Below are 24,880 nucleotides of genomic sequence, written 5' to 3' on the forward strand. Positions count from 1 at the left end.
GAGCAAATAGCAAAGAGTCCGTTGCCATTCTGTAGTGTTAGAGAATATAAACAGTAATTCAGATTAACCACGGCTTGCTTCGATAGTCCAGTCCTTCTCTAAGGCAGCTAATATCCCTTCCTAACTCTCTAACGACTTGGACAGGCACCACTTCCAGAATTGGTCCCCTTCTCCAGCAATTCCCCGCCTAGCTATTTCATCCCTAAGAGATCCCACCAAATTACCCTTGAATTATGGTGCTGCCTGCTTCCATTTCGGAGCATCCAAGGACAAAGCGCTTTACAGGCATTATTTTATTCGAAAACTAAGAGTAATTCCATGAAAGAGGGGCGGGGGTGAGCCCCGCAAAGTGGGACCCTTCGGGAAAAAAAGGCAGCTCGTTTCTGACCTGAGAATCAGCCCCAAAAGCTGCCGGTCCCTCCCCGAGCTAAGCCCTATCGCTCTCCGCGGAATGGAGCAGAAAGAAAATATTCGGCCTCTGGGAGGGAAAGACAGATAAAAGCAGCGGGGATCTGTGCGTTGGGACGCTTATCTCGACATCATAGGAGACATTAAAAAAAATAATCATCTTCTCATGTTTAAAATTACCTCTTTGGGGAGAGAGGGGGCGTGGGGAAACGGGACTAAGAGGCGAAATCTCGCAAAATACACTTTGCAGGCAGTAAGACGAATGGAGGAAACACTTCTGTATTCCTATGAACCACTTCGGTTCTCACGATTAAAGTCCCTTGCAAATCCCTTCAGTTTTAAAAAGACTCTCCCCCCACCGTCCCCGTCCCCGCTCTTAAATACAGACATGTAGTCAGAGTATCCCGCTGGACATCGCTCCAAAGTTTAAACGCGCTCCTAGGAAGAGGCTTTCGGCAGGGCTCCCCAAACAGGCAGGCTCCCCGGCGTCCTCAGGTTTCTGCACTCCCCAGCTCTGTCTCCCTTGCCAAATCCTCCTCTCCAGTCCGGGGGGCTCCGTCGGGGCGCAGCGCTGCCTCTCGCTATTTGGTCGGGCAAGAGGGCGAATGGCAGATCAGCAGTTTCAGAAGAAAAGTGCGGGGTTGATTATTGACTAAAAAGACTTTTTTTCTTCCGATGCAACATTCAAGGGATTGTTTGAAGCAAAACGCATACGCGGGATTTTTGCCTCTCCTCTCCTCCTACGCTGCCCGCTTCCCCTTTCATGTGGTGCCTTCTCACTTATGCCATAAGGAGCAAGTGTTTTCTGTTTTAGTGCTCTGTTTACAGCTTTGGTGCATGAAGTCATAAATCTTGCATAGCCATAAATGACAAAAACCATTGGTATGCGTAAGAGGCCACCCCAGCCTTATAGTGCTTTTTATTTCTCGCTTCCCCCTCGCTTTGTTTGTGCTTTAAGATGACGCCGGGCTCCCTCGTGCTTTAAACGGGCTAGTTATATTTTTAATGCCTTAATTAACGAAGTAACGTCAAATTTACACCTAGGCATTAATCGGAGCCTCCGCTTAATGCACGGAGCCCATAGTCCAGCTACCGCCTGTCAGAGGGGCAACTTTATTTAAGTTCTCGTTTGCATGGTCGTTCCTGTGTTTCTGTTGCAAGGAAAGGGGGGGACGCCACCACCCCCCAAACTCGGGGCGCTAGAGAAAGAGGCGAGCGCCTTCCCCAGAGCTGCCGAGGAGCGGGAGGCGAAAGCGAGCTGTGCCGCGCCGGGCCCGCATCCACGCGGGACTGCCGCCCAGGCATCTCCACGGGGGGCTGCGGGCACCCCGACACGCCTGTGCAGCACATGTGTGTGTGTGAACGCCTCTGTGCCCGTCCCGGGCGCTGAGGATATTTGGGAGTCGGGGGGGGTGGGTGTCTGTGAGTACATCTGTGTGTGTGTGTGCGCTCACGCATGCATGAGTTAATAATTAGTAACTCTAATGATTTCCAGCGTGGCTCTGAAAGCATTGCCCAGAGCAGGGATCCTGGCGGGCTTCGGTTGGCTCTCCAGACCCAGCCCCGGCTCTCTGGGCTTTGCTACCCTCCCCGGGACTCAAAGGGGCTTTGGGGGCTCACGGCGGCGGGGAGCGGCAGAGGGGCTATTTCGCAGCCGCCCCCCAAGCCCACCGGTAAGAGGGACAAACCCAAGCCCCCCTCCAGCAGCACCCCCGGAGGCTGGTGAGAGCGACCCTTTGTGAGCACCGTTTGTCTTCATTAGCATAATTTTCCTGGACTTTGGTGACGCCCGGGTGCGGGGGGGCGGGGGGGGCGCACTCCTTCACTGCCGCGCTCCTCCGCTCCCTCCCCAGCCCCCACTCTGCCCCAGGCTTCCCCAGGCGGCCGCCTTTCTTTCTTCCTTCCTTTTTTTCCCCCCTTTTCCTTCTTTTTTTTTTTTCCTCCCCTCCACTCCCCCCCCCACCCCCCTTTCTCCTTTCCTCTCTCTCCTTCCCTTCCCAGAGCAACCCTGGGAAATATCCCCGTCCTCCGTGCCCCTCGCAGGGGGAGCCCGGCACGCCGGGGACCGGCTCGGGGCAGGGTGGGCAGCCTGAAACCGGAGGGGAGCGGGGGAGGCGGGTGTCCGGAGCAACCGTCCCCATCCCGTGCGGGGCAGGGCTCGCCCCTCCCGGCCGGGGGGTGCCGGGTGCGGAGGAGCTGAGCCGGTGCCCACCCCGCGACCGCAGGGACCGGGTTGGGGCAGACAGCCCCTGCTCCCTGGGTTGTGTCGCCTTCAAAAAAAAAAAAAAAAAAAAAAAAAAGAGAGAGAGCGAGCATGCTGGCTTCCGCCTCAGTCGTCAGAAGTTAAGGTAAGCAGGCCACAAATACGCTGCTATCAGTCGTGAATGGCGGAGTTTATGTCCCAGTGATTTATGACCGTAGACTTAAATGTCGGTTCAAGAAGAGTTCACAAGCTGGGGCTTCCTTCCAGGCAGTGACTGATACCCTTTACACTTCGTGTTCAGGCAGCTCTCTCTCCTCTCTACCCCCCCCCCCCGCCCCCCCCGTACCTTTTCTCAACTTTGTCTTTATCTTTCAGGAAATCTTTCAGGGGGGCTGCCTGGTTTTTCGCCCTAGAGTCAGAGTTTGGGGCTCGGCTGGGAGTTACAGGGCAAAGATCTGGTGTGCTTGGGAAGGGGGAGGTGGAGGGAAGGCAAGGGTAGGGGACAGCTGAAGTGGGGAGTGGGGGAAACGGGGGGGACTTGCCTCCCCCAAGCAGCTTTCATCTGCTCTCTCCGGGTTGTCTGGAGGGGGGGGGAAAGTTGGTAAAGGGCAGAGAGGTATGTTGCACAAATGGAGATGGAGCCGATTAAATGGGCACTGGAAAAACTGGGCGCCCATCTGTGTTTGTGAGACCCGGCCTTTTGTCTCCGAGGGGGAGAGTAGAGCTCTTCCCATCCCAGGCACCGGCTGGGGTGGCAAACTTTCCCGTTAGGGCGCTGTTATTATCGTGATCGTGGTCGCTCTTAATCCCGCTATTCCCGCTTTCTCCAGGAATGGCCGAGCGCTCCTCAGGTTACCCCCGTTTCTCTATAACTTTGTAGGAAGTGATTAACTTGACGAAGCCAAAGGCGGGAGCTGATTTCCACCCCCCCCTCCCCTTACTGGCAGGCGGCCGAAGCTTCGATAATATTTTGCCTTCCGAGTGAAGTTGCCTATTGTCTGCGGGCAGGCGGCTGCGGGAACAGCGCTCCCCGCATCCCCGCTCAGCGCTGCCCGTCCTGCCTGCGCCAGCAAACTTCCAGGCGGCCAGGGGAAGTCGAAATATTTGATGTCGCGATCATGAAAGGCGGGTACCTTTGTAAAATCACCGCTGGCTCGTTATTTCCTCTTTCTCCTCTGGTAGTGGTGTCTATATTCTCTCTTTCAAAGGAATTGAGAAAAATCACACCAGGCCTCGATAGCATCAGGAAAGAGAGGCGAGGAGCTGGAAATTGTGTGCGCGCCTCAGATCTCCATCGGCTTATTAGCTTAATAACATCCAAAGAGCTTGATTAGTGCAATAACAGGGTAGCCGCCCTGCTGTAGGTGTGTTACCTTCATTTTGTTACGATCTAACAAAGGGAATACTGTTTTCTAAGAACTTGTGTAACTTGAAAGGCGTAGAATGAGCTCGTTTGGTGCATGTGTTGTGTAAGGCTTTTCGCCCCTAAGCATTTGTCCTTGTTAGATGTTTGGGGGGGAAAATATCCAGCTGCTTAAGTACAGGGAAAGTGGCAAAAGAAACGAGGGCTCTTCTGATCAGAAAAGACGTGGTTGTTTGTCAGCAAGGGGGTAGGGGGAAGGTGAAGAACACACTTTAATTTCTGAGAACAATGTGAGTGCGTGTGGAAAGAGCTCCTAGATCAGAGATCGCGCGCAGGTCTCCTCTCTCATTAATGCGGGCGATTCTTTAACTGGTTATTTTCAGGCAGGTAACCAGTAGACTTTAATCTGGAAGAAAAAAAAAATTCCAGAAAGAAAGAAGGACGGGGCACAAAAAGAGGGGGGGGAGAAAGGGATTCGCCCGGGCAGGAGAAGCATTCTCTGGGTTCGTGTCCACCCTCTCCCTAGCCAAGTGACCCTCATACATCAAATTACATAGCAGTTTCCAAGACAGAACCTATTATCGCTAAGTTGGAAGGAAAGTTCAAGCCGTGGTCATGGAGATGAACGCTGGTTTTTCAGGTTCCTGATGTGTTTTTTTCCCCCAATCCATCATGTTTTAACAGGTAGGATCTGGCTGATTCCACGAAAAGTTAGTGTCTTGAAAATAACTGCTGAAAAAAACCAAACCGGCAGCCTCCAAAGCGCCCAACTTGCCCCTGCTGGCCTCGCTGAAGGGGCTTCGCGGGGCGCCGGGTGCAGCTGAGGCTCCAGACCCTCTCGCGGGTGGGAGGCGGGTGCGGGGGCTGCGTGGGGCGGCCCCAGCCGCGCTCCGGGGGCCGAGCGGGAGCCGCTGCGGGCGGCGGCCGGGGCTCGTCCGGGCAGAAACCGCTGCTGCCGGGGTGCGTGACCTGGGCGGCTCGGGGTGGTGTGTGAGCACGGAGGGGAGAAGGCGCTGGCTTTGTTTATTTTCCTATCGAGCATTTCATAGACAAGCCAAAATCCGCCACTTGGGATCGGGGTGTGTAAATATCACCGGCTAGGAAACCTTTCCACCCCGCTCCTGCCCCCTGCCACACATAGACGGGAACAATCTCATGTATTTCTTTGAAGTTGTATGGAGAGCTGTAACCTGGAGAGAAAGGCTAAAAATAAAACGACGCTGCTAACAGGAGAGGGTTTGATCCTAGAGCTGGAATGAAGGAACAGCCCAGCCCCTTCACATTAGCGATTCCTCGATCACCCTTATCTCACAGACTGGTATTAAAACAGCCTCTCGATGATAAACGATCAACCCCCTTGCCGTGTTGTGTCCTGCTCTGTTTCTTAAGAAGAAAGAAAGAAAGAAAGAAAGAAAGAAAGAAAGAAAGAAAGAAAGAAAGAAAGAACGAACCAACCCTAGAAAGCTGCTATCCTGGTGCAGCAAAGTGCATATTTGTAGCTGCCACTAAATCCAGGCAGCTTTTATATCGAAATGCTCTATGCCTGAGGCCAAGTCATGCTGCTAAATATTGCTGACCACTTTTTCTTTTATGGCTTTCATGTCACTTAGCTATTGAAAGTAAGATGGATTTGTACCATTTCTTCACCCTGCTCTGCTCTCCCCACACCCCAGGTCTGCCCGGAGAGGCCATTGGAGGAAAAGCGCCACGTGACAGAGGGGTGCCAATGTTATTCTCCAAGGGTGTCAAGACCCTGTCAGTTTGCGAAATAAATATTGGGAAACAACGAAATGCAAAAAGCGACCTACTACGACAGCTCTGCAATCTATGGTGCCTACCCCTACCAAGGAGCAAATGGTTTCACTTATAATGCGAGTCAGCAGCAATATCCTCCATCTTCATCACTTGTGGAAACTGAGTACCACCGCCCCGCGTGTTCCCTCCAGTCCCCCGGCAGCTCCGTGTCCCACCACAAGGCCAATGACATCAGTGAGAGTTGCATGAGGACCCTCCCCAGCCAGCCTCTCCAGCCCCCCGGCCTCAGCGACCCGCAGGCCCCACCGCAGCCGCCTCCAGCCCAGCAGGCACAACCTCCACCTCCGTCCTCCGCCTCACCATCTCAAAATGCCAGCAGCAACCCTGCCCCAGCCAACCCCACCAAGAGCCCGGCTCTTAACTCGCCCACCATGTCCAAACAGATATTCCCATGGATGAAAGAGTCTCGGCAAAACACAAAGCAGAAAAACAGCAGTTCCAGTTCAGGTATGAAACATGCTCCCCCCTCTCTCTGGGTACCCCTGGGCTTGCCACACATTTGGGGGGGAGAAGGGCAGCCCTGGCCATCTTCACTTTGGGGAGGGCAGGGAGGGGGCTTTTTTCCTCTCTGAGTTGACCCCCTCAAGCTTCTGGAAAGGGGTTGCCACCACTCACAAGGGGACCTCAGTGAACAAACCAACCCCTGTAAAACTTTCCCAGCCTTACAGGATGGGTCTGAAGCGATTTTGTTTCCTAGTGGCTAAATCACTTGTGCCTTCCTGCATCTATCACATTTCCTAGGTAATCCCCTCTCCAGTAAATCATATCAGTGTGGAGCAGCCCAGGCCTTAAGCCAGAGGCCTGTCCCAAGTACTTTGTTGGCATGGTGCTGTTAGATTAATAAGACAGTGACCTATCTCTGCTGAAGTGTAACAGGAATAAAATAGCTCATAATCACGTGCAGGCGAGATCAATGCCCTGCATGCAGTCAGAACCTCTTCCTATTTTAACAAGCTGATTGGCAAAGTTACAAGCCTGGCAAACAATAATCATTCTGAAGTGCTATAAACTTCAGCCCGTAAAATATTATTTGAGGGATGGAAATGTATACTAATGTTTTTATTACTTGAGGAAACCCAAATCGATAACACCAGTGCTAGCTCCAATGCCCAGGAGTTGGGCTTATATTAACCTCTTCCTCTTTTTCTCTTAAATATGCCTTGGAAATAGAGTCCAAAACTTTAGCAAATGTCTTTGCCAGTCTGCTTTTTAAAGCCCTGGTAACATTGCTGTTTACAGCCTTCCACATGATGTATTTATTTTATTAAAAAGCAGTAACATTGAAATATGTCTGTATGCCTATATGCAAGCCTAGCCACTGTATGTTCTTCTTATGTATATTATACTTTCGAATCACTACCATATGTTTATGCTATATGCTAGATGTGATAGCAACACTATACTGTCAACTCTATGCTTGCATGTTGTAATGTTGTATTGTAGATAATGTAACTTTCAGGCATCTCTAGCTGATGTGTGTATGTCAGGGGGTTCAGAAAAAGAGGGCTGCAAGTCTTTACGACAATGGAGAACAGCTAGTTCTTGAAGACCCTGATCCCACTATGTTAGCAGAACCTTAGGTTCACCTCCAGAGTTTCTAAACCCCACTGTGTTTCTCCGAACCTTTCTTACTCCTTTATACAAAGCTCAAGATACGTTGTATGCCGTCATTCTTAAAGCAAGCAAGTATAGTCATATAGTGACACTTATGAGGTGAAGGAAGTCTACTGAGGCTTGTAGCTTGGCACGTCTGAGCTCATGCCATGGGGGGGTACTCGCTGCATGCATGGGCGTTCATCTCACGTCCAAGAGCTGGACTCTCCAGGTGCTGGTGTTGTTGGCTGTTGTCTCTGGTTGCTGTGTCCGGGTTTACCATGCTGATTGTGTTCTTTGTGTGATTTACATAGGTGAGAGTTGTGCTGGTGATAAAAGCCCTTCGGGGCAAGCCTCCTCTAAGCGAGCCCGTACAGCTTATACAAGTGCCCAGCTGGTAGAACTGGAAAAGGAGTTCCACTTCAATAGATACCTTTGCAGGCCACGAAGGGTAGAGATGGCTAATTTGCTCAATCTCACAGAAAGACAGATCAAAATCTGGTTTCAGAACCGCAGAATGAAATACAAAAAGGATCAAAAAGGCAAGGGCATGATGACCTCTTCAGGAGGACAGTCCCCAAGCAGAAGCCCTGTTCCTCCAGCTGCTGGGGGATATCTAAACTCTATGCATTCTTTAGTAAACAGTGTCCCCTATGAGCCCCAGTCGCCTCCGCCATTTAACAAGCCTCATCAAAACACCTATGGCATTCCTGCATCGTATACCGCTCCTCTTAATAATTGCCCACCTCCTCAAAAGAGATACACGGGGACAGCAGCTGTGACACCTGAATATGATACTCATCCTCTTCAAGGCAACGGTTATGGGAATCCACATATACAGGGAAGCCCCGTCTATGTAGGGGGCAACTACGTGGAGACCATGACCAATTCTGGGCCTTCCATCTTTGGTCTAACTCATCTCCCTCATCCTCCCTCTGCCAACATGGACTACAGCGGGGCTGGGCCAATGGCCAACAATCACCACCATGGACCTTGTGATCCGCACCCAACATACACAGACCTTACCGCTCACCATCCTTCTCAGGGAAGAATTCAGGAAGCGCCCAAACTCACCCATCTGTAAGAGACAGGAGTCACTAAGTGGAACACCAAGCCCCTAACTTTTGGAAAGTACTCACCCTTTCCCTTCTCTCTCTCCTCCCCCCACCCTCTGCCCACCCCTCCCCTTCTTGTTTCTTTTGTTGGTTTTGTTTTGTTTCCTTTGGTAAAAGCGTTTTCTAGTTTATGTGACGTAGCAATATTTGTTGCTTGAATTGCTCTATAGTTTCACTAGTGGATATTTATCTTCTTGAACTGTAGCCTTGTGTCTCACTTTGGGAGTATGCAGAGGCTTTATACTTTACCTTCTACACTTTTATCAAAACAGGGTATATGAACAAATTTTCTATAAAAGGAATTCTTAAATGTGAATTTGTTCGTACATGATTGATCCCACGGGGAAGCAATTTTTTTTATTGCACTTCTTTTAAATAGCGAGAAAGACATCAAAAGCGCTTGGACAGGGGCTCCCTGGACAATTATTAATACGTGTAAGTCTTTCAATGTGTGTATGCTGGTGAACATTCAGATTTATTTATATTTTTTTTTGCAAACATTGAATAATCTAAGTGTTTAAAATTTTATTTATCCCCATTTGTTCATATTTATATATATATAAAAATCTGTACCCTGAATATTCAGGAAGTATTTACCTGGCCATATGTTAGATGGCATATCGGCACGCGTAGGAAATATCATTTGAAAGGAAACTATAATTCCTTTTATTAAAAATGGTGATAACGATGATGATGACGATGCAATAAAATCTGGGAAAAAAGATCACGGTTTGAATACTTTATGATTGTAACATCCAGCTAGGCAGAAAGCGTGTGAAGCTGAAAAGGCTAGATTTGTTTTGAAAGTTATACATTCCTTGCTGCTCACGTTCTGAAAAAAAAATAAAGTTTTTATTCTGACTAATAAAGAGTTAAGAACATGTTCTTCGCAGCACAAGGGAAGGGAGAGCCCTTCATGACGTGGGGAGCTGGGAAACTCGTCTGTAAACTCACACGAGGATCCGCTCGCCCACCCGAGGGCCCCGCGACGCCTTTTCAGCATTTCATAGGCAGGGAGAGGGATTTTTTTTTTTTCCTCCCCCCCCCCGCCCCCCCCAGCGGGGTTTCATGCCCCGCGGCGGCGGCCGCCTCCTCCTGCGCCCGCTGCGCGGTGCCCGCCCGGTGCGGAGAGTAGGCGGGCGCGGATGGCCCCCGCCCCGGGGATGCGGTGGGGGACCGATCGGCCGCGGAGCAGCGCGGGGAGAGTCCCCTGCCTCCCGGGCAGGCCGGGCGGGGGTGGGTGTATATGTGCGAGTGTATGTGTGAAGCACATGGGAGCAGAGCTCGGGATAAAGCCCCGCTTGGATGCGGGCTTGGGCGCGGAGGGGCCGCCTCCTCCCCGGGCTCGCCCGCTGGGGAAGGAGGGGAGCCGGCACTTGGGAGCAAAGGTGGTAGAGCAGGGCCCCGGCCAAACCCCAAACGCGGCTGGGGGCGGGGTGGATGCCGAGCACTGCTGTCTCCGGACACGGCTCCTTCCACCCGACACCCCCGCCGCCGTTTTTTCCCTTTTCCTTAAAGAAGTGGATTTTACCTTTTTTCTTCCTTTAAAAAAAAAAATATTAAAATTTTATTTTGAAGTTATTTAATTTTTGCTGAGCTGTCTTCCCTCCCCACTGCAGCCTGAGGCTGCGGGGGAGGGGAGCCTTGCCCTCCCTCTCTTCCCGCGGGGGTGTGGATGTGTGTGCGTGCGTGTGTGTGTGTGTGTGTGGGGGGGGGGCATACGATATTGCAGAAGGGTGACTGTCCCGGCCCCAAACGGGCACCCACGGGGGTCTCCGGGCCGAATCTGTTCGATGTGGAAGGCAGAAACTCACAAGCGTGTGCTTAAATCCGATTTTTCTTCCTTTCAGGTGAAATATCCCTAATTTTTAGATTGAAACTTGAAAGATAAATCAAAAAGGACCTTAATAGACTAGGTAAAATATACCCCTGCACGTTTATAAAGACATATTCCTATGCTGTGTAGATAATAACGCACGCTGTTCACCATCTGTATCTTTTAGAGCACAGAAAAAAATGTCGCCATTTTGGTCTCATGCTGAAATATTATTAATCTTTGGGCTTTATCTTGTTCCCAGAACCATCCTTGCCTGATGCTGAAACATTGTCATGCATCCATGAATCTATATAGAGCTTTTCTGCATAAATAGATAAAGCATGCTCGGTCAAAGAAAGGGATTGCAAATATATTTATACCGTGCTGTTTATTTTGTATATAGATATGTAACCATGGAAGGAAAGGTTATGTAGTCTGATATTTTTCATTGAAATCTGATTATTACCTAATACAGACCAACGACTGATTATTATTTTGTAGGCGAAGGAAGCATTTTTGCAACATTGTAAGACATTGCTCGTTTCAAATGAGCTCCTGTATAAAATTCAAGCCAGCCCCCCACCCCTCGGATCAGTTAGGTTAGATACAACAAAAGGTAACGGTACGGTCGGTGATTCTTACTGTGTGGCTCCATTAGCAACACGAATTACATTTAGGAAAATGTTCAAAGAGAAGGAATTTGGCGTTTCACCCCCCCTCCCACTCCGAAGAAAGAAAAATATAGGCGATTTTGCCCCCTTCTTTCCAGAAACCGTATTCAACTCCTTTGGATCCTGTAGGTTGCAAATAGGAATTTGTATTTTTGCATTTAAGACTCGCCCGATTAAAAGATCCCTCTGCAAGCAGAAGTAATTGATTTGCCCAAGAATTTCGCGTCCCCTCTCCAAAGGTTTTGTTCCAGGTGGTTTTTGTATTAGACTGACCACAAGAAACAAATGTGCAGAATAGAGACACCCACACAGGTTTTACTCACAAAGCCTGGTTAAAGTCCAAACCTCTCTCTTTATTATTTGTCATCCTGCTGTTAATCCCAATATTTTCCAGAGGGGCACCAAAAAAAAAAAAAAAAATTAAAGAAAAGAAACAGAAAAGCCCGACCCCAAGGTAAGCACTGAGAAGCAAAATAAAACCGGACTTTTCCCACAAGCAGCCCAGTCCTTTGCCAGCATATTTTAAAAGCAGCTTTTTTCCTTGTTTACTTGCGTTTCTTGCTCTGCCTCTTTTCTCGGCCACATTTGATCTTGGAAAGAGCAAGAAGCTTTAAATGTGTTCTTAAGGGCCAGTAGCTGTCAAACCTTTTGGCGGCCAAGATTGATCGCACGCAGACACCACCAGAGCTTTGTTTGGACTAAAAGCAAGAAAATTAAACCCCTTGCATTTTCCAACAGCATCGATATTTGTAAGGGATCCCTTTTGAGGGATTAAATGACAAGTCTCGTTCTATATTTTATTTAAACAAGCAACCACCAAAAAGCCCATTTAAAGCCTCCCAGCCCCTCCCCTCCCCCTCTCTCCAATGCCTTCGCAGATATGCTACATCTTGTGGGTGCATTAACTTAAAACCGATTTTTTAAATGCACTTCGTGCAGTCTGGACGCAGACTGATCCGCTGAGTGCTTGGGGTCTTGTTTTCTTCTCTCCCCCCCCCCCCTTTCTTTTTCTTCTTCTTTTTTTTTTTTTTTAATTACGAAGACCCTTGCCGACGCCTTTTTGGAAACTCCGAAAATAAAGCGAGACGGCACCGCATCGCGCTGGCGATGGTCCCTGGCTCCTCGAGGACGCGGAGAGCGGCTCGGAAGCACCTTCCCCCCGGTCCCCCGGCGCACCCCACCCCGCCGGGCATCCCGGTCTCCGCGGGAAGGCGAGCCCCGTCCGGGCTGCCCAGGGCGGCTATGACCATAGGATTCATCAGGCTGGTGATTGTGGCCATCGTTGTCATCGCTCTCCCTCTCGCCTCAGTCTAATTGGAAAATTGTGCCCAAAGCATCCAAATTCGGGACTTGCCTCGACCTAGCAGGGGCGACTGGAGACGGCGGCGGCGAGAGCCAAGCGTCGGAGGCGAGTGCCGTCTCTCAAGTCATAACCCCGCAGCATTTTCTCTCTGCCTGGCCCCGTGAAAACAAACCCGCTACCAGCCCATATATTTCCTGGTAATCGAAAATACTCACCAGACCCAGCCTACTACGGTTATTAAGCAAATTATGCCAGCAGACGGGAGTATCGTTTGCAAGCTAAGGCACAGGATTTGGGTTTTTTTTAAAGAGGCAACAGCCAGACGCGTTTGCAGCCTCACGATTTGGCTCGCCCAGAGAGGTACTCCTAGGGTTATGTTTTACGGTCCAATCCCGGGAAGCCAACTGGAGAGGGAAGTCATGAAGCACAAGGGCTGCTGCCTATGTGACTCTTCCCCTAGAAGCAAGGTTGCTGAGGAAGATCCTGTTAAACAATGGCTCGGCACCGGCGGCCAATTGTTCTCCGTACTGTACACCCGATAGCCACCAAAAAAAAAAAAAAGGGGGAAAAATGATGAAAAAAAGGAAAAAATAAGGAAAGAAGAAAAAAAGGAAGAAGGGGAAAAATAAAAAAGAAAGAAAGAAAAAATGAAACAAACAAAAAAAAGAAATTAAAAAGAAGCCCATCGAGGCTGAGTCGGGAAGGAGAAACTAGTTTTGGAGGAAGTGCTATTCCCTAGGAAAAAATCAAGACTCTCTGCTTCAGACTCCTGCCTGGGTGCAACTTCTTATGCGGGGGCCTGGCGGTGTCAAAACTTTGAAGATTAATGGATTACTTTGTTAATGACTCAAGGCGTCAGATTGAGGTGCTTAAATGATTTGTGAGGTGCAAAGCGTTTTCCTGACAGTCCCAAACAATGAGAGAAGAGTGTGCGGGTGGAGGCGAGGGAGGCAGCAGGCTGCAGGACAAGCAGCCACACACACACACACTCTCACGCGCGCACACACACACACACACTCTCGCAGCCTCTCACACAAATATATCCACACACCCGCACCCGCCCCCCCCCCCGATCATTTCAGATTAGGACGCCAAGGGGATAGATACTCGAGATATCATTTCCCTCTTTAAAAAAAGTGTAAATAAAGCCTTTCTGGCCCCCAATGAGGCGTTCCTTCCCGACTTTTTTGGATCAATCAAACAGACAGTGGCTTCTTTTGATTAAAGCCCAAATTGTCATTGGGCAGAGGCAATCATGTGACAGCCAATTCGGTCCAATTTCAACCTTGTCTCCATGAATTCAATAGTTTAATAGTAGCACGGTCCCCATACGGCTGTAATCAGTGAATTAGAAAAAAAACACCCCACCAGCGATCTTCTATGCTATATTTTTTTTCTCCTCTCTCTCCTTTTTCCTGGGCCTTCCCCCCCCGAGCCCCCTGAATCCGAGGGAACTTTTTCTCCGCGGGGGCTGCCAGTTGAAGGCCATGAATTTCGCATTTGAGCGAGAGATCGGTTTTATCAATAGCCAGCCATCGCTTGCTGAGTGCCTGACATCTTTTCCCCCTGTCGGTGATACATTTCAAAGTTCATCAATCAAGAACTCGACGCTTTCACACTCGACACTGATTCCTCCTCCTTTCGAGCAGACCATCCCCAGCCTGAACCCCGGCAGCCACCCTCGCCACAGCGGCGGCGGTCGCCCCAAGGCGAGCCCCCGCGGCCGCAGCGGCAGCCCGGGCCCCGCCGGCGCCCCGCCGCCCCCGGAGTACCCCTGGATGAAAGAGAAAAAGGCGTCCAAGCGATCCGCGCTGCCGCCCGCTTCGGCCTCCGCCTCAGCCGCTGGACCTGCCTGCCTCAGCCACAAAGGTCAGTCCAAAGACTTGCCGCCGGCCCCGCCGGGCCGCTTTTTTGGCTCCCCGCAACCCCCCGGCTTCGCGGGGGGACGAGGCGGAGGGGCGGGCGGGCGGGGAGGACGGAGCTGGCGGGGCTCTCTGGAAACCCAAACTTTCCCCAAACTTGCTTAATGCGGGATGATTTATTTGAGTTGGAGCTGACCTCTCTTGTCTCGCCGTCCTAGAGTTAGGATATTTGACAGTAATGAAGAGTGATAGATTGCTCCCGCTCAGCTAAGCAGCTGATGCATTAATTATAAATTGCGGTATGGCTAATATAAAGTTTGCTCTGGTGTGGGGAGGTTGGGGAGCTGGAGGCAGTAATTTTGCGGAGGTGACCGAGGGGCACGCAGCACCGGGCGCTCAGCAGTGCAACACAATGGGTTTACTGCGTCCAAAGGCGGCCATTTTGTTGCAGTTGCTATTTTATGCTATATGGACATATAGATATAGACACATACGTACAGAGAGAGCACTCCCCCACACCCCCCCGGGATGCGATGTGCTCGGGTGCTGAAATTCAATCCGTGCATTTATCTGTTTTGTGTGTGCGTGCGTGTGGTTTTGCTTTCGCTGTTTCTGGCGGTGGTGCTTTGGGGTGCGTGTGCGTGTGGTGGTGGTGTTTTTCTTTTTCTTTTTTTTTTTCTTTTTTAACAGACCCCCTTGAAATCCCCGATAGTGGTAACGGTGGATCTAGGCGGCTGAGGACGGCTTACACCAACACCCAGCTTTTGGAGCTAGAGAAAGAATTTCATTTCAACAAGTATCTCTGTAGACCAAGGAGGGTTGAGATTGCAGCCTTGCTGGATCTGACTGAGAGACAAGTCAAAGTCTGGTTCCAGAACAGGAGGATGAAGCACAAGAGACAGACCCAGTGCAAGGAGAACCAAAACAGCGAGGGGAAATTTAAGAGCCTAGAGGACCCCGAGAAAGCGGCGGAGGAGGAGGAGGAGGAGAAATCCCTCTTCGAGCAAGCCCTCAGCAACGTCTCCGGCGCTCTCTTGGAGCGGGAAGGCTACGCTTTCCACCAGAATGCCCTCTCCCAGCAGCAGGCGCAGAATGCGCACAATGGCGAGTCCCAAACTTTCCCCGTTTCGCCTTTAACGAGCAATGAGAAAAATCTGAAACATTTTCAACATCAGTCACCCACTGTTCAAAACTGCCTCTCAACAATGGCCCAGAACTGTGCAGCTGGCCTGAACAATGACAGTCCTGAGGCCCTAGATGTCCCTTCTTTGCAGGACTTTAACGTTTTCTCCACAGATTCCTGCCTACAGCTTTCAGATGCAGTTTCCCCCAGTTTGCCAGGATCTCTGGACAGTCCCGTAGATATTTCTGCTGACAGTTTTGACTTTTTTACAGACACACTCACTACAATTGACTTGCAGCATCTGAATTACTGAGAAATTAAAGACGTCCTCCCCAAGGGTCCTGCTTTTTCCTCCTTCTTCTTCTTTATTTTTCCTGTGATTTTTTTTTTCTCCCTTGTCCTGGTCAGTATTTTCTGTTTATTACCCCCCCCCCGCTGTGCCATTTTGCCGTTTCTTACAAAGTTTTAGTTGTGTTCAATTTTAACCTAGCCACATTCTAGGTCCTTCTATGAAAGCAATATATGAGGTCTGTAAGAAAGTGATCATATAGGAATTGTATCTTCACTTTCTTTTTATTTTTGTATTGCATTAGGATGCGTTGTCATAAGTATTTTTGGTAGAATAAATTCTTGTTTGCTACAAGGAGCTTTCTCTTTTTTCTTTCTCTTTCTCCCTCTCTCTTTCTCTCTCAAGACTGATAACATGACGGGTATTTCTCTCCCTCCCTTCTACTCTTAATTTACTAATAATCAAAATCCAACATTCTGACTATGAGCTCTCCCCTTTTGGCAATTTAGGACATTTATTAGGGAGGAAAAACATGTTCAAATTCTTTATTGTAACGGTTCTCACAAGGAAAAAAAAAACAAACCAAAGAAACTAAAACCATTCACAGCTTTGATGGAGACCTCTTCCTTTTAATATATAAATGTAGCATCTTATCTCCGTGAGGATACAAAGCTTGGAAATGCTGAGCTGTAACAAAAGCACGAACGAGCACTTTCTCTGTTAGAGGCAAAACATAAGAGACACTCAGTAGGATAACCGTCTCCTGCAGAAACTAGCCTGTTACATACATGAAAGGCGCTTTTTTTGTTTGTTTGTTTTAAATAATCCTGTTTTTCTAGAAAGTAGTGCTTAGCAGCCAGCAAGCTGTTTCAGGAAGCGTATCTTAAAAAATATCAGAGCTCACAGAGAATGCGCTTGGTTACTTCTGACATGCTGACCGGTCCAAGAAATCAGCCCTAGAAGGAGAGAAAATGGAGAAGTTAGTGCCTGTAAAATCAAAAGGGTGGCAGAAACGCGGGGGGGGGGGAGAAAGCATTTAGGGAGGAATCAGCCCCTCTACTCGGTCCCTTTGAGGGGCAATGCAGGGGCACAGCCGAAGATATTTTTCTGTTTAAACCTTCTTGCGGGGAGAAAGACTGATAACGAAAAGGGGAAACTCTGACTTTAAAGTTACAATTTCCTCGGGGCTCCCCACTCTCTACTGGCTGCAGCAAAGATGAGCTTTCAGAAATCTCCACCAAATTGCCTGCCACCCGGCTAGCGGCATTGCCGGACCCCAAAGCGGTGGGTGAGCCACGTCCTTCAGACTAAAACCGAGCAACAGATGCCAGCGGGGCTCTGCCGCTCCGGGGCCAGGGAATCCCGGACGGGTGCGATCGCGGCTCCCTGTGTGCGCGTGAGTGCGTGTGAGCGCGTGTGAGCGCGGGTGAGCGCGTGTGAGCGTGTGGTTACATTGCACAGGCGAGTGGGGCTTGGGCGGGGGTTTGTGGCCGGGGATCTGCTGCCCTTCCATGAGAGTAGTGTTGTCTCCCAGCCCTGCAACACGTTGTGGAGCTGGGATGCGTGGGTTATAGCTGGAAGGGCTGAACGCAATTCTTCCGAAAGTCATAAATCAAACTCTTTCTATGAATGAGAATGTCATCAAAGAGATCAATTGCAGGAACACATGCACAAATAAAAATCCTCTTACGTATTTGCCGGGGCTGGGGATACCCGTCTAAAACCATTAAGTGAGAAGGCGTTTAGTCATAATTCATTTTTATTGCTCTTTTAAAACAACAGCTTGGCTGAGCTGCGGACGCGGTGAAACCTCGGCCCTGCTTCTTCTCCCTCTCTCCGCTCCAGCCTTGTCCCTGCGGAAAGCAAGCAGCCTCACCGGCATTTTAACTCCTCTGCCACTGGGTTAAATTGGACCACAACGTGCACGTATGGGTTGGGGTTTCCTTTGTGCCCAGATTTCTGGATGCTGACAGCGCTTAAAATAAACCCCAAACACCACCAAAACCAAAACAACAAAAACACAACTAAAAAAAAAAAGGAAAATACAAAGAAAAGACGCTACAAGATGTAAACTTCTCTCAAACTCCATTTAAATAAATGGGAGGATTCAGCGAGCAGGAGTCGCCTCCGAGTCTCCCGGTTAGCCCTGGGGCCACGGCGGGGGCAGACTCCCACGGAAAAGCCTAAAGCGCCTGGATCGCCCCCTTGGCCCCGCTCCCGGGGCAGGAAACGCGGAGCGGAGCGGCGGAGGGGCCGGGCTGGCCTGCGGGCAGAGGGAAGGGGCGACAGCTCCCCCTCGCCGGGCCGCGGACGGGGGCGTTTCCCCTCTGCTCCAGCCCTTCTCATGGTATTGCCCCACGCACAGTACAGGCAGCAAACCCCCAAAGCCCCGCCAGAGAGACAATACAACAAAAGGGACAATGGCACGAAAAAGGGAGAGAAAAAAGGATTTCAGGGTGCTGGAGTCTGTAAGGGAGGTGCTGTGATTCGGAGGAATTTACGGGTGAAACGGATCTATTTATAGTAAAAGATACATTTTTTCCTTGGCTGGCTGAAAAAGCACTGAAAAGATGCCAGCCCTTGTGTAAGTAAACAGGCCCAGCGGCCCGCCTTTTTTTTTTTCTGCCTTATGCAGTATTTATCACAACTGGTTTACAGGAATTAAATGAATGTGTTTACAGCTGTAACCATAGCCAAAATTGGTGCAGTATAATGCCATAAATGCCTCTGGAGTGTTGTTGCTCTTGTCCTCCACCCCGCCCTCCTGGAGTTTAAGAAGCTGAACCTTTCCAGAGGGCTGCATAGTAAATCGGAACAAATAGATATACTGAGGGCATACGGATAGACGCATGATGGAGAGAGCAGCCCTTCGGTTTTGGCTGGCAGTAAAGAGGCCATGGAGGTTGCATGGGATAAGGGCTGACCTAATAGCAGTAGGAGAGCTTGGCACCTAGGAGAAGATGTTGTAGTTCATGTGGGAGGGAGGAGCTTGAGGGTTTGTGTGTGTGTGTTCATGGGCAGGGAGAGGTGGCGGAGTAGAAGAGCCCTTTGGATTTCAAAACAAGCAAGAACCGAGCGTGAGGAGAGAGGGGCGTAGGAGCCGGCTGGAAATGCACCTGCAGAAATAGAGCGGGCAGCCCCTCCTGGGGCTGGTGGCAGGGGATGTGACTTTACATCCATCGATCCCCGAGGTTAACGTTTCGCAGGACGCCTCTTTCAAGTGTGTTGGTGCCGTTCTCTCTCCTTGCAGACGGCTGGGTGCCCCGGGACGGACGGATGCCCAGCCTTTACCTCCCCTTTCCTTTTCCGCGTACGTAAACCGAGTATGAGGTCGAAACCCACATCTCGCCGTTCCCCCTCCTTCTCTATCCACGGACCTTTTTTTTTTTTTTCGTGGTGGTGGGGAGGGGTAGGTTTGAGTCGATGCTCAGCCCGGTTCCCAAGGGTCCTGGGGCCGCCTCTGCCACTGGCCATCTGCCACCTCCCGCCACGGCCGGCCCGGGTGGCGGAGCGCAGGGACAAAGGGGCCGGGGCAGCGGGCCCTGCGCCTCCTGCCGCTTCGCTGCCCCTGCCCCGGGCCGCCTCCCCGGGCCGCCGGGCTGCGACCCGCGGCACCCCGGGCAGCCTTCCCCCCGCCCGGTCCCAGGGCGGGCGGGCGGGCGGTAGCGGCGCCGCGGGGACCCAGCAGATGGGCTGCGGAGCCCCCGGGCCCCCGCCCAATCATCCGTCCCTCTGCCCCCGGCTCCTCCTCCCTTACCCCAGCCCCGGGCTGGCGCGAGTGAGCCCGGCGGAGGTGCGGGGGGAGCAGGGATGCGGACCAGGGGGAGGCCGGTGAGCCCGGGAGAGCACAATGGCCGTCAGTCCCAAAAGCGGCTCATTTCTATGCTAATATCCGCGGCCGCCTGGTGATGCGGCTGGACAAGCCCCTTTAACTCTTGGCGTCGCGCCGCGCTGGGACTGCGGCGGGGCAGGAGCAGCGAGATCCCTGGGCCCCGGCCGCGGCCCCATCCCATCTCCATCCCCACCCACATCCATATCCTGGGTCCCATCCCTATTCTCCGCCTTATCCTCATCCCCGTTTCTGTCTCCATCCCTGTCCCCATAGCAGTCTCCAAACACATCCACGGTCCCATATTCATCCCGTCCCCAGGGATCCCTTTCAGCACTGCCCCCCCCGCCCCCCCCGCCCGGTAGAGCTGATCCAGCCGCCCCCCCCCGACCCCCATCCCCCGGCCGGGGGATGGGGGGCGGGGGTGGGGGGCGGCAGAGGTGCCCAGCGCCGGCCTGACAGCGCCGACAGCAGGGGAGGCGCCGGGGCACTGTCGCTGCAGCAGCACTCACTCACCCTGGAGGGGACGGCCAGTGGGCTCCGCGGGTCGGGCGCAGCCTCCGGATGTCTCCTGCTTTCCCCTCTCAGCCAGCGGGCGGGACCCCAGCGGCGGCGGTGGCGGGGCGACAGCCCGGCCCGGCCCCCCCGTCTGCCCCCCCCCGGGGGGGCCGCCGCCGCCCTGCCCCGCGGTGCCGCGCCGTGCCGCGCCGTCGGAGCGCTCGGCGTTTAAATGCCCCCGACGCGGCGATCTATCAGCGGCAGGAGCCGGGAAAGTCCCGCAGGCGCCGCAGCCATTGGCTGCCGCCCCCCACGTGCCTGCCCGCTGCCTGTACCTTCGTGTCATTTTCCTGCCGGCCCCATGGAGGAAGTGGGAAAGTTGGCGCGGCCCCGCCGGACGCTGAAGACCCGGTGGCGGCGTGACAGAGGAACGCGGCGAGGATGAGCTCCTTCCTCGAGTATCCCGTCCTCGGCGGCGAGGCGGGGGGCTGCGCCGCCCGCGCCTACCACCCCGACCACGGGATTACAACTTTCCAGCCCTGTGCCGTCAGCGCCGGCAGCTGCAGCGGGGAGGATCGCTTCCTCACGGGCCGCGGGGTGCCCATCAGCCCCCACCGCCACCACCACCCTCCGGCCCAGCCCGCCGCCTACCAGCACCACGGCGGCCTGGGGGTGTCCTACGCGCACCCCGGCTGCGGCCCGACCTACGGCGCGCAGGGCTTCGGACCGGCGTACGGCCCCTACCCCCTCGGGCAGGACGCGGAGCTGGGCGGCGGCTTCCCCCCCTGCGCCCCCGCCGTGTACTCGGGGAGCATCTCCTCCGCCTCCGCCGCGCAGCACCCGCACCAGGGCTACGCGGGGGGCCCCGCTCAGTACGTGCCTCCCCCCTACGGGCAGGAGCAGCAGAACCTGCCCCTGGGCACCTACAACCATGCCCTATCTCCCCTCCACGCCGGCCACCGGGAAAACGCCCGCTCCCCCTCCACCGAGACGTCGCCGCCGGCGCAAACCTTCGACTGGATGAAAGTGAAAAGAAACCCACCCAAAACAGGTCAGTGGCCGGCAGGAGGGCCGGGGCGGGGGCTGCTCCTCTCCCTCTGCCGTGGGTGCGGGGAAAGCGGCGCGGTGCCCCGCGGGGTGCTGGGCAGGTAGGGCGGCCCACACCTCTGGGAGCAGCCGCAGCCGTCTGCCCGCGGCGCTGGAAGCCAGCGCCGCTTATTCCCGACTCCCCCTCTCCGCCTCTCCCGCGGTCATATTTCTTGTAATTCATAAACCACTTATCAAGTTTCCTCTGACACTAGAGGCTGACTCCGGTTTAGCACCTCGCACTCCATCACTCACCCTGCCGGGGCTTCCCTCTTATCCCAAGAAGTTCTTGCTCCCTATCGCTTAGCCGGTGTGGACATATTGATTACGTCGCCTATAAATCATTTGCGCTTACTTACCGCTGCATGTCCCCTCGCAGGCAAGGCTGGCGAGTACGGCTTCGTGGGGCAGCCCAACACTGTCAGAACTAACTTCACCACCAAGCAGCTCACCGAGCTGGAGAAGGAGTTTCATTTCAACAAGTACCTGACCAGGGCCAGGCGGGTGGAAATCGCCGCCTCCCTCCAGCTCAACGAGACGCAGGTGAAGATCTGGTTCCAGAACCGGCGGATGAAGCAAAAGAAACGGGAGAAAGAGGGGCTGCTGCCCATCTCCCCCGCCACCCCCACGGGCTGCGAGGAGAAGGTAGAGGACTCCTCGGAGAAGTCCTGCTCCTCGCCCTGCAGCGCCTCGCCCGCCTCCTCCGCCTCGGACACGCTCGCTGCCTCCAACTGAGACCCGGCGCGCCCCGACGGCCGCCCATCGCGACGCTCCCGCCAGCGCAACTCGCGTCCGTTCACCGCGGTTATGTCGATCCTTCGGTCGCTCCCTCGGTCGGTCGGTGTCCCCGAGAGGTTCCGGCGCGCCTCGGGGATGCCGGCTCCGCCGCCCGCTCGCCTCCCTGCCGCCGGGTCCCGGCGCCTTGGTGCCAAGAGATTTTCTTTCGCCCCCCCCCCCCCCCGCCCCAACCCTTTCTGCTGGAGGATCTGTATTGGCACACGCGTAAGGGTCTCCCTCCTCCGGTGCAAGGACGCTCCTCCGAGTTTCCCTGAGTGAAAGACAGGTGATCTAGGGTACATAACCTCACAAAAAGATGCACTATTGCAAGTGTTTACACAACTTATAGGACTTTCACCCCCTTAATTTAATGTATTCTTTGTTCGTGTCTATGAGTTTGTTGCTTGTAAATACTTTGTCCGAGAGATTTATCTTTTTACAGATTTTTCTAGAAATGACGTTTCGATTATCAGGTTAAGCAGGGTGAGTGCATTCGCCAAACTGGATCCACTTTTATATTGGTAAAGCCAACGACCGTATCAAGTAAACGTCTTAAGCTCAAGCAGATACCTCAAAAAAAAAAAAAAAAAAGCGCTATTTCTTTAAATGTGACAAACAAGGCTTCAATTGCACTAGGTTTTGTAAACCTTACCCAGTGTGCTTGCTCCCCCTTCCTTGCCCCCCTCCCCCCCAAGTTGTGCTGGATTTATACTCAACCAAAGGGTATAACTGTCCAAAAGACCTCACCTCTTCCTGTTTTCATATTAACCTTCCTTTAGCCTCGATGTCTTTTCAACCTACTTGTGAATGTGACAAATGGCCAAATGAATGTATAATTTCTGTGGTTGGTGTCTGGACCGTTGCATGACGCACCGTGCTTTGCTGTACTGCGGGTATACTGAGTTCTATCAGTTGTCGTGTGTGAGCGAAATGTCCTCCTGATTTTCTGTACAATCATGAAAGGCTCTGGGATTCCGCTGGTGATGGAAGCCAGGGCAGGATTTACGGGTCCTTATAATGTCTGTAATAAATATATTCCACTTTCAGGTAGCCCTCGTCTGCCTACCTCTGTGTGACGTCAGTGCTGAGTCACAGACTAGGCTCAGCAGTTTTGTTGCCCTTATTTTCTACTGCTGGGGCCTTTCCAAGGGGGAAAGGGAGAAAGAGTCTCCCAAAGTTACTCCTCATGCGTTGTTTTGCCGGGGTCACAGCCCTGGCTGCCCAGCCTGACTCATAACACAAAGTTTCTTCCTTTCCTACGCTCAAATAATATTATTTTTAGAAAATATAAGGCCGTCCTCTCCGTCCTCTGTAACTGGGAGGAATTTATGATCCTGATCTATTTCTGAAGCACAAACACAAGAACTTCCTGGGTCAAGTGCTAACCTTTTCACCTCGGGATGGATGCTGACACTTATATAAACAGAGCACCCTTCAAAAGCAGAAACTGTCTTCAGCCAGTCTTTCCTCACATCGCAGGCCCCTCGCCAAGGGCTGCACATTTAATTAGCCCAGACACTAAGCTGGTCCAGCTTCTCTCTCCACAGTCCACCCCAGGTTGCCATCCCCGGCGGCTGATGGGTGCCAAGGTAGGAGATGGCTCCCAGGTGCCCCAGCCCATTCCACCACCACCATTTTTTTTTTTTTAAAGAGCAAGTTCTCGCAGGTAAATATAATGAGATTTCCAAAAGGTGTCAAAAGAACAGCGGGTCGGCAGGGGGTGGGGCGGTGGGGAGCGTGTGTGGGGAGAACCTGAGTGGCAGGACAGAGCAGAGACACGCTCAGCTGGATGGAGTGTGTCTCAAGTCACTTGAATTTCAGCGCAATCACGCATAACATCTCCTTCACCCGGCCCATCTGCAGGGTAGTGCTCCCGGGCTTCTCCCACAGGCTGCCTACGCAGGCTTGGCTTTGCGGGATCCACAGAGAGTCAACGAAATTTTCTTCACTTCGGTGTCAAAAAAGACAAGCCCTGATTTGCAAGGCGCGGCGGCCATATCAAGAGCCGAGCTGTCTGCAAGGGAGCAGGGCTGTTTCCAAAGGCTCCCGCCGATGCCTCTATTTCTTTCATTTCCCCGCCTGCCATATACTTTACCTTTTGTTTATTAGTGTAAAGCCACAAAGCAAAACAGATGGCCTTCTTCCAGAGACTTCGATGTGTTAAAGTGGCATTTGCATGCCAATAAGGGCATTTCAATATCGAAATCTGGATCTAAACATTGCTGGAATCCGGATCTGCAACCCGGCTCCCCTGGTGTTGACTTAATGTGTTAGAAAGAGCGGCCATAAATTATAGCCTAAATGCGGGGGACAAGACACTTGTCAGTGCGTCTATCTGCGGTAAGCGATTCACCGGCAAAGAATCCCGTCTCCCTCCAAGCCCAAACCCCGGGTTATCTTTTTTTTTTTTTTTTTTTTTTTTTCCGCAGCCCTGATCGATTTCAAGCAAAGACACCCCAAACCTCCCGATCCTGGCTCATTTTGTTAGCATTATTATTATTTCGATACGATCAACCTTTCACGTCAGGGAGTGTGGGGAAGAGGAATGAAAATCTCTAACTTAGAGTTTCGACCACAAAAATATCGTTAAAAATAACACAGCGTGCTTTGACCTGATGGAGACACTCATTTGCCCTTCAGGTCCTAAGGATCCTTTTGTTTTTAAACCTTTTAAAATTTGTTTTAATTTTTCTCTTTAGAGTCCTAGGGGAAAAAATGAAGACACTCCCCCCCCCATCCAAAAAACCCAACCAAACAAAAAACCCCAGCAAAACCCCCCAAACCAACCCAAACTGCATCCAAACGTCAAACGGAGTTTAGCATCTTCCTATCATACTTAAGGCCATTTCTGCTGTTCACCTTTAAAGTTTACTTTTGGAGGCTATTGAGATGCTTTGGTGTTTTCCTCTGGGGCAATCAGATTGAAACCGATCAATATTTACTCAGTCTGAAAGGGCTGTTGAAAAGGCAGCTAACAACAAACTGCTTAGCTGCTCTCCCCTCTTTAATCTCAGGTTCACCGAAAGTTCAAGCAGAAATGAATTCGGTGATGGGTCACTTTAGAATAAGTCCCAGTGGTTAATCTCACAGCCTTGGTAAAGGCAACAATTACAGAGTCATCCCTCTCCC

At 52.0% G+C, this 24,880-nt stretch overlaps 3 protein-coding genes across 14 annotated transcripts in view; all 3 read left to right on the forward strand.

Annotated features, from left to right (window-relative positions):
* Positions 1 to 9,366, forward strand: part of HOXA3 (homeobox A3) — a 44,925-nt gene extending 35,559 nt beyond the window's left edge. For 9 of the 12 annotated variants that reach the window (XM_054815563.1, XM_054815562.1, XM_054815565.1 and 6 more), the window contains 2 exons: positions 5,648 to 6,236; positions 7,697 to 9,366. In XM_054815563.1, coding sequence (XP_054671538.1) covers positions 5,765 to 6,236; positions 7,697 to 8,466 — 1,242 coding nt within the window. In that variant the 5' untranslated portion in view covers positions 5,648 to 5,764 and the 3' untranslated portion in view covers positions 8,467 to 9,366. Of the gene's footprint in view, positions 1 to 1,839; positions 2,147 to 2,411; positions 2,757 to 4,465; positions 4,659 to 5,647; positions 6,237 to 7,696 lie in introns of those variants that run through there. The other 3 variants (XM_054815574.1, XM_054815572.1, XM_054815573.1) reach the window with 3 other exon arrangements.
* Positions 9,367 to 9,497: 131 nt separating this feature from the next.
* On the forward strand, positions 9,498 to 15,922 carry HOXA2 (homeobox A2). The gene is made up of 2 exons (XM_054815576.1): positions 9,498 to 14,156; positions 14,840 to 15,922. Exons 1-2 carry the CDS (start codon positions 13,775 to 13,777, stop codon positions 15,583 to 15,585), a joined length of 1,128 nt encoding a protein of 375 aa, XP_054671551.1. The 5' UTR covers positions 9,498 to 13,774; the 3' UTR covers positions 15,586 to 15,922.
* Positions 15,923 to 20,273: 4,351 nt separating this feature from the next.
* On the forward strand, positions 20,274 to 22,756 carry HOXA1 (homeobox A1). Its single transcript, XM_054815588.1, has 2 exons — positions 20,274 to 20,939; positions 21,354 to 22,756. The coding sequence occupies exons 1-2, from the start codon at positions 20,330 to 20,332 to the stop codon at positions 21,707 to 21,709; spliced, it is 966 nt and encodes a 321-aa protein (XP_054671563.1). The 5' UTR covers positions 20,274 to 20,329; the 3' UTR covers positions 21,710 to 22,756.
* Positions 22,757 to 24,880: the final 2,124 nt, after the last annotated feature.

Source organism: Grus americana, chromosome 2 (assembly GCF_028858705.1).
Source record: "Grus americana isolate bGruAme1 chromosome 2, bGruAme1.mat, whole genome shotgun sequence".
NCBI classification, from domain to species: Eukaryota; Metazoa; Chordata; class Aves; order Gruiformes; family Gruidae; genus Grus; species Grus americana.

What these genes read in the sequence shown, in the direction of transcription:
- HOXA2 (XM_054815576.1), top strand. Translation starts at nt 13,775, where the DNA reads ATGAATTTCGCATTTGAGCGAGAGATCGGTTTTATCAATAGCCAGCCA. An exon ending in TGCCTGCCTCAGCCACAAAG is followed by an intron (nt 14,157 to 14,839) that starts GTCAGTCCAAAG and finishes CTTTTTTAACAG; the next exon opens with ACCCCCTTGAAATCCCCGAT.
- HOXA1 (XM_054815588.1), top strand. Translation starts at nt 20,330, where the DNA reads ATGAGCTCCTTCCTCGAGTATCCCGTCCTCGGCGGCGAGGCGGGGGGC. An exon ending in AAGAAACCCACCCAAAACAG is followed by an intron (nt 20,940 to 21,353) that starts GTCAGTGGCCGG and finishes GTCCCCTCGCAG; the next exon opens with GCAAGGCTGGCGAGTACGGC.